The sequence below is a fragment of the Mastomys coucha genome, unplaced genomic scaffold (genome assembly GCF_008632895.1).
Source record: "Mastomys coucha isolate ucsf_1 unplaced genomic scaffold, UCSF_Mcou_1 pScaffold18, whole genome shotgun sequence".
Classification (NCBI taxonomy): Eukaryota; Metazoa; Chordata; class Mammalia; order Rodentia; family Muridae; genus Mastomys; species Mastomys coucha.
In genome coordinates this window covers 88684273-88692968 of record NW_022196900.1, presented here as the reverse complement: position 1 = coordinate 88692968, position 8696 = coordinate 88684273, and the positions used below count along the sequence as shown (strand labels likewise).

At 44.9% G+C, this 8696-nt stretch overlaps 1 protein-coding gene across 3 annotated transcripts in view; it reads left to right on the top strand.

Annotated features, from left to right (window-relative positions):
- Phactr4 (phosphatase and actin regulator 4) overlaps nt 1-8696 on the top strand; it is a 79554-nt gene that overhangs the window by 65515 nt on the left and 5343 nt on the right. For all 3 annotated transcript variants that reach the window (XM_031378923.1, XM_031378924.1, XM_031378922.1), the window contains 3 exons: nt 3595-3650; nt 6575-6636; nt 7890-8027. In XM_031378923.1, coding sequence (XP_031234783.1) covers nt 3595-3650; nt 6575-6636; nt 7890-8027 — 256 coding nt within the window. The remainder of the gene's footprint in view (nt 1-3594; nt 3651-6574; nt 6637-7889; nt 8028-8696) is intronic.

The following is an 8696-nucleotide window of genomic DNA, read 5'->3' as shown; positions in this document are numbered from 1 at the left end:
TCAGAAATCTGCCTGCCTTTGCCTCCCAAGTGCTGGGATTAAAGGCGTGCGCCACCACCGCCCAGCTTAAGAATAAAATATTTAAAAAAAAATGTTTTCACTGTAAGGCTGAGCTTTACATAGCTCGTGCATGTAAATTGCTTGAAAGGCTGAAGCAGGACCCCAAGTCCAAGGCCTGTGTCCATATAACAAGCTTGAGGCTAGCCTGGTCCATTTAGTTGGAACATCTCTCAAATATATAATATAATTAGAAATTATGTATTTCTAATGTAAAAGAACTGGGGTAGCTCTGATATTTTCCTTCTAACAAGGCCAAAATAAAAGGCTAATGCTATTAAAAGCTGTAGGAGTCGTAGAGATGGTTCGGTGGTTTAAAGTGCTGACTGCTCTGCCAGGGGCTCTGACGCCTCCACAGGCTCCAGGCAGCCGGTGGTGCACGGACATCATGCAGGCCAAATGTTCAGACTTAAAATAAGACAACAAAAAATCTTTTTTGAATATTAAAACTTCTTTGGCTGGGTGGTGGTGGCACACGCCTTTAATCCCAGCACTTGGGAGGCAGAGGCAGGCAGATTTCTTAGTTCAAGGCCAGCCTGGTCTACAGAGTGAGTTCCAGGACAGCCAGGGCTATACAGAGAAACCCTGTCTCGAAAAACCAAAAAACAACAAAACAAAACAAAACTTCTTTTCTTTCTCACTCTAGAAAACTATGCCTCACGTTAGATTTGATCCACAGGGAATATAGATCTTTGATCTTTTTGCTTTGTTTGTTTGTTTTCTCGTTGTTTCTGTTTTTTTGAGATCAGGTTTCTCTGTATAGCCTTGGCTCCTAGAACTCCCTCTGTAGACCAGAGAACTCACAGTTCTGTCTGTCTCTGGAGTGCTGGAATTGAAACCATGAGCCACCACCGCTCAGCTAACTTTTTTTTGAATCATAACAGGTTTCCTTATTACCATATAGTCTGTTTGTTTGCTTGTTCATTTGAGACATGGTCTTACTGTGTAGCCCTGGCTGTCTTGGAACTTTCTATGTAGACTCAAACTCAGACTTTCAGGTATCCTCTTACCTTTGCCTCCCCAGTGCTAAGATTAAAGGCTTCCACCACCACCAGCAACCAAACATTTAGTCTTTGTCCTCATTACTAACGATCACTGTGTCAGTCCAATGAACTGATACAATTAATTGCGGTGTAACCTTGTGAGATGGTGCTTCCCTCTGGTGTTTGCTACTCTATTGATTCTAGTCAGTGGTTCTCACATTTAAGCACTCATTTGGCAGGCTTAACTTACCTGGCAAGCTTGTTTAAAAAGCAAATTGTTGAGTTACACCCTGAGTTTTTACTCCAGGGTGGGGCATGGTTCAAAATTCTTGTTCATAGTACTGAGCCTGGGGCCAGTGTGAAAGCCAGGATTCTATTAGTTTCCATAGTGTTCTCAGTTCAAAAATCTCTGGGACTATAATGTAAACTCTTTTGTGGCTGTTTTGTGAAAGTTTTATACTATGGCCTAAGCTGTCCTGGAATTCACTTGTAGCTGAAGCTGGTCTTGAACCTGTGGCAGTCTTCCTGCCTCAGCCTCCCATGACTGTGTCCAGCACTGCAGGTCCTTCCCACTTCTACCTTCACTGTGTCAGAAAATGTAGAATAATTAGTCCGTGCATGGTCACAGATGGACGTCTTCCTCTGAAATGGCAGACCTTCCTGGAAAAACCCTCTTCACTCCTGTGTCTGTCCATGTGAAGGCCAGTGTCCCTGTGTCTGTCTGTCCATGTGAAGGCCAGGGTCCCTGTGTCTGTCCATGTGAAGGCCAGGGTCCCTGTGTCTGTCACTGTGAAGACCAGAGTCCCTGTGTCTGTCCATGTGAAGGCCATTGTCCCTGTGTCTGTCTGTTCATGTGAAGGCCAGTGTCCCAGTGTCTGTCCATGTGAAGGCCAGTGTCCCTGTGTCTGTCCATGTGAAGGCCCGCGTCCCTGTATCTGTCCATGTGAAGACCAGTGTCCCTGTGTCTGTCCATGTGAAGGCCAGTGTCCCTATTGCCGTATTCCCAGCACTGCAGCGGGATGCAATGATGCATGCTCTGACCTACAGTGGGAAGCACTGTTTCCCAAAAATAAACACCCTATGTATGTTATATATGGCCAGCATGGCCAGGTGTGGAAGTATGCACTTTAATCCCAGCACTTGGAAGGCAGAGGTAGATCTCTGTATTTGAGACTAGCCTGGTCTACATAGTGAGTTCTAGGACAACCAGGGGTCCACAGTGAGATCCTGTCTCAAAACAAAAATATGTTCAGCATCAGTAATAATCAGAGAAACAGAAACCAGAGCCACCAGAGTCAGCAGTCCGCATGTAGGAGAATGACTGAGACAAAGCGCAGGTGTTGGCAAGTGTGTGAAGCCACTGGGATCTTACGTGCTGCTGGAAATGCAGGGCTGTACACCCTAGATGGAGAACACTATGGGGTTTCCTTAAAGTTAAGCCACGTGTAACGGTGCAACCCTGAAATCCCAGCGGTTCAAAGAGAAGTATAGTGAATTTGAGAGAAGTGCAGGCTATGTAGTAAAACACTTACTAACAAAACACAAATTAAAAGTAGCTGACTGGGATTTAGGAAGATGACCTCATCTGGATGTTTACTCTGAAAGCATGAGGATCAGAGTTCAAGTCCCCTGAACCCATTTGAAAGTGAGATGTGCAAACATACATCTATGACTTCAAGCACTTTATGAGGGCAGAGACAGGGGGTCCCTGGAGCTACTGACTGGCCGCTGGGCTAAACATGAGCTTCATATTCAATGAGAGATCCTGTTTCTGTAAAGTGGAAAGCAACTAAGAAGGCCACCAAGAACCTCTGGCCTCCATGTGTTCACTGCTCAAGCCCTGCATGTGAGAGAGTGTGCTCGCTTGTGCGCTCGCCCCCCAACCCCTTTCTGGGGTGGTGTCTTTCCCTCAGCCTTCCTGCTAGGTTGGTAGTAGGTAAGTCTCAGTAATCCTCCTGTCCCTGCTCTTTTCCACCATACCCAATACATGAGTGCTAGGATCTGAATTCTGGTCCTCATAATTACCCATCAAGGATGCTTTTTGTTTGTTATAAAGATTTTTTTATATGTATGAGTGTTTTGGCTGTATGTACACCACATGTGCAGTACCTGAGAAATTCAGTAAAGGGCGACAGATCTCCTGATGGAAACTGGAGTTTCAGTTGGTTGTGAGCCACCATGTGTGTGATTGGAACTGAACCCAGGTTCTCTGGAAAAACAGCCTGTGCTTTTAATTGCCGAGCTGCCTCCAGACTCGAACACCTCTCTGTTTTGAAACAGGATCTTGTAATCCTGAGCCTCTGCCCTCAGGTGCTAGTCTCACAGGTGTGAGCCATCACATTCAACATAATATTTTGTGTTTCTCAGTTCTTTCAATGTCAAATTGGTTTGATAATAAATAAAGAAGTATATGTTAGAAATTTTGGAGATTTACTTGTTACATGTCAATGTAAATCTTGGCCGAAAAAAAAAAGTCCCCACACCCTCCAAATTCTTAGAAACAGTGATGGGGTTTTACCATGAAGAGTAAGTACCCTTTGTCTCTCTGTTGTAGGCGACTGAGTCAAAGACCTACAGCAGAAGAACTGGAGCAACGGAATATACTACAGCGTGAGTTGAGCAGAATGAAGCCCAGATCTTCTCTGTGCACCATGAATTCAGTATGCACTAGAACAGAAGTATTTGCTAAAAGGGCCAAGGAGAGTTAGTCCCTGCTCGGGAAGCCCAAGCTTCCTGCGAAGACATCACCAGGGTATTGCCTGCTGTGCTGTGTGTGATATGCCAGACAGTTTTGTTCAGATGTTCTCATAGCATCCTGGGTCTGTGTTGGCATCTGTCACAGTGTGTCAGTGTGTGCAGGCTTGGCCCATGCTTTCTTTGTCCAGGGAACTAAGGCAATGGCTGAACTGATGGACCTGACATTGCTGTTCCTGGTGGAGTCTCAGGCTCAGAACAGTCCGTGAGCCATGGTTTCCCTTCTGTCTTTATTCCTTGACTTTATTTCTGTAGCCACCACATAAGAGCATATATCTAACTTCCTGTCCCTGTGCATAATTAACTTCCTGCAATAGTGTTCTGATCGAAGGTTTCACCACAGTTTTGAGTTAAAAACCTGTGTTCTGGCTGGGTGGTGGTGGCTCACACCTTTAATCCCAGCACTTGGGAGGCAGAGCCAGGCGGATTTCTGAGTTTGAGGACAGCCTGGTCTACAGAGTGAGTTCCAGGACAGCCAGGGCTACACAGAGAAACCCTGTTTCAAAAAACCCAAAAAAAAAAAAAAAAAAAAATGCTCTGTGTCTCTTTCCTTTCTCCTGGCGTCTGGGGCTCTTGAGGACAGATAGTAATCCGACCTCCCAGTTCCATCACATCTCTGTTTTAGAAGAATGCTTTGCAGGCTCATGGGCTTGTTTCCACCCCAGTTAAAAATCACCAGAAGTAGCCCTAGACTGGCCTTTCCACTCTGGGTCTCTCTTCTGTCTTCCACCCCAATCCACATCTGTCCCTTCTCACAGCACAGACTCTCATCCTGGCCCTCTGGACACTGTGCCCCTCCTGACAGCCCCTCTGTGTCCTTGTGCCTTGGAAGTACCTATCTCAGTGAGAAACCTGAGCTGAGCCCCAGGACAAGGACAGCTGTGTCCTGGACTCCTGTGTCCTTGTTTCTCAGATGCATCCCACTGGCTGTGCTGGCTATCCTGTGGACGTGGGTGAGGAGGGATACAGGGCTGAGGAGGAAAGAAACCAAAGGGAAAAAGGGTACGGAGATGAAGGGTGGGGTGTCTGTGGCAGAGTGGAAAGATACAGTAAGAGTGAAAGTGACAATATTTCAGCAGAGAAATGGAAGGGTCTCCTGGAGTGGCTTGTGGGCACACCACTGGATGATTCCATTACCTGTCTGCTCAGTGCTGGACTGTGCTATTCACAGTCTAGACACTCAGTGGATTTAGAATTGAGAAGCTTTGTAGATACTACCCTCAACACATGGCACAGTACTAATTGACTATCAAAGGTTATTCTGAGAATATTTTCTTTTTTTTCTTTTTTTTTTTTTTCAAGATTTTCTCTGTGTAGCCCTGGCTGTCCCAGAACTTACTCTGTAGACCAGACTGGCCTCAAACTCAGAAATCTGCCTGCCTCTGCCTCCCAGGTGCTGGGATTAAAGACATGCGCCACCACTGCCCGGCAGAATGTTTTCTTTTTTTAAAAAGATTTATTATTATTTTTAATTGTGTATGTGTATTCATGAAAATGAGTCCATGTACCCATCTAGGCTAGAGGCATCAGATCTCCCTGGAACCAGAGTTACAGGCAGTTGTGAGCCACCTCTTATGAGTGCTGGGAACTAAACTTGGGTCCTCTGCAAGAGCTGTATGCATTATTTTTTTAATTTTAATTTATTATGCATACAATGTTCTGCCTGCATGTATGCCTGCACTCAGAAGAAGGCACCAGACCTCATAGATGATTGTGAACCACCATGAGGGTGCTGGGACCCCTCAGCCCTCTGGAAGAACAGTCCGTTGGCTCTTAACCTCTGAGCCATCTCTCTGGCCAGCATGTGTGTGTGTGTGTATAATTTTTATTTTATGTGTATGTTTGCCTGCATGCATGTCTGTCTGTTCGCCACATGGGTGTCTGGTGGCCCTCAGAGGCCAGAAAGGAGTATCAGGTCCTCTGGAACTAGAGTTAGAGATGGTTTTGAGCCCGTGAACTAAATCTGAATCTTCTGGAAGAGCAGCCAGTGCTCTGAGTTACTGGGCCATTATCTCTGTCCCAGTGTGCAGTCTTAGCCATTTAGTCAACCATTTCCCCCCAAGAAGTTTATTTGTTTTTATTTTATTTGTGCATGTGTGCGTGCATGTGTGTTGTGAATGTGTGCCGTATTTGAGGTAGGGTGATGGTGGAGGCCAGCAGAGGGGGTGTAATTCCCCACCCCAGCTGTAGTTAAAGGCCTTTGTGAGCCACCGCTTGGTTGCTGGGAATTGAACTCTAGAGCCACAAGTTTACTGAGCTTGCTGTCTCTTGAAAACCTCCTTTTCAAGAGCACTATAATCAATAATAAAAATATTTTCAGCTCTGTAAATCTTTAACCATATGGTTAAAGATTTAAACCTAAACCTTTGGGTAGCTGGGAAGTGTTTAAAACTGTAAAAAAACATCTTTAGCTCAAGGGCAGCAAGCCTGGTGTGCCATCTTCTCCTATCTTGTGCTCAGATATTTGCTTGTACAGTGGACAGGGAAAGGTTCCACTTATGTGTGTGTTTTACTTTTAGTTTTTCGAGACAGGGTTTCTTTGTGTAGTCCTGGCCATCCTAGAAGTTATTCTAGACCAGGCTGGCCTCGAACTCACAAAGCTCTGCCTACCTCTGCTTCTCCATGGCATGCCGCCACCACCTGGGTAGGAAAAAGTTATTTAGCCATTCTCAGATAGAGTAGTTTGTGACCTCTAAGGAACATGTGTGTTTTAATTTCTAAGATGTTTGCTGTGCACATTTTCATTTTGAAGTAATATCCTTTGTTTCTGTCAACTGAAGCAAAAAATGAAGCTGATCGCCAAGCAGAGAAACGAGAAATAAAGCGTCGGCTCACTAGAAAGGTATGGTGGGTGTCCTGGTATTTGGGATGACTCTGTGATTGGAATGAATGAGTATGACAATAAGTAGGTAGACAAAGACAATCCCATCACATTAGCAGGAGTGGCACCTGTTTGTTTTTAATATTTGAAAAAAAGGCTGTTACATTTAAAACAAATGTAAAATGGTCTGCAGAGTGAGTTCCAGGATAGCCAGGGTTACATTCTCTGGAAAAAACAGTCAAAAATTTAAGTAAATGATAATAAATCTTTAAAAGAAAGAGTTCCCAGAACAGTGAAATTGTGGGTACTCCATGTTTCCCTCCAGTTATGGAGGAATCATCCTTGCAGATTAGAGGGCATTGCTGGGTCTCCTGCCTTCCATCATTTAAGGTTACAGCCTTAAGTTATAAATTCCTGGGGCAGGAAAGATGGCTCAGTGGTTAAGAGCACTGATTGTTTTTCCAAAGGTCCTGAGTTCAAATCCCAGCAACCACATGGTAGCTCACAACCACTGTAAAGGTATCTGATGCCCTCTTCTGACACGTAGGCATGCGTGCAAATAGAGCTCTCATACATATAAATCTTTAGAAGAAAACCTCATAATTTCCCACAGAATCTGCTATTTAGGTAGCATTGACCAGGTATCTCCTGGGAACTCCTCAGAGCTATGGAGTGGGACAAGCATGTCAAGGATGCTAAACATGTGCTTTGTGCTGAATTCTATCCTCAGCCATCATCTACACTGGAACCTGATCCTCAGGGCTTGGAGCACATATTAGTTTGTAAAACATAAGGCATAGTAGTGTTTCTGTACAATGAAGTGAGTTAAAACTAAAACCTAAACCCTTAAAATGTTCTCATTCGTTTTTATTTATTTTGTGTGTATGAAGTGTTTCATAATATAGTACACATGTTGAGGTCAGAGGACAACTTGTGGCTATCAGTTCTCTTTCCACTCAGTGAGCTCCTGGGGTTCAGCGCAGGCCGTCAGACTTGGTAACAAATGCTCTTACCCACGAGGCTTCCTAGCTAGCCCAAAGTGAAACCTGTGATAGATACCCAGAATCCTTGGGGAGTTTTGGTGAGGATGGGACTCAGGGTGGGATAATCACAAGTTTTCCTAGCACTGTGGGTGTGGTGACTCTGGCTCCAGGCAGTTGAATCAGCAGGAAGATTACTCTAAGTTTCAGGTTAGCCTGAGCTAACCCTTTCTCAAAACAGGCTCCTCAGGTAACTCAGAGTTTATTGAATGCATGATTGGCTGTCTCTTCCAGCTCAGTCAAAGGCCAACTGTGGCTGAACTACTTGCCAGGAAGATTCTGAGGTTTAATGAGTATGTGGAGGTAACAGATGCTCAAGACTATGACCGGCGAGCAGATAAACCATGGACCAAACTGACTCCTGCTGACAAGGTAACTCCAGTGCTCACATACTCTTACATTTTCCCTGTTCTCTGAGATGGAGATAGAATTTTTTTTTTTTTTTTTTTGGAGACAGGGTTTCTCTGTTTAGCCCTGGCTGTCCTGGAACTCACTCTGTAGACCAGGCTGGCCTCGAACTCAGAAATCCGCCTGGCTCTGCCTCCTAAGTGCTGGGATTAAAGGTGTGCGCCACCACCGCCCTGCCTGAATAATTTTTTAAAGATTTATTTTATTTATTTTATGTGTATGAGTACACTGTAGCTGTACAGATGGCAGTGAACCATCATGTGTGTGGCTGCTGGGAATTGAACTTAGGACCTCTGCCAGCTCCGCTTACTCCGGCCCCACTCGCTCCAGCATAATACACTGTAGCTGTCTTCAGACACACCAGAAGAGGGCATCAGATCTCATTACAGGTGGTTGTGAGCCACCATGTGGTTGCTGGGATCTGAACTCAGGACCTCTGGAAGAGCAGTCAGTGCTCTTAATCACTGAGTCATCTCTCCACCCCGGAATACTTTTTTTTTCAGAACACTTATTTTATATGTGCGAGTGTTTTGCTGGCATGTATATCAGTGCAAAGAGGCCAGATGGATGCTGGAAACTGAACCTGGGTCCTCTGGAAGAACAGCCAGTTCTTTTTTTTTTTTTTTTTTTTTT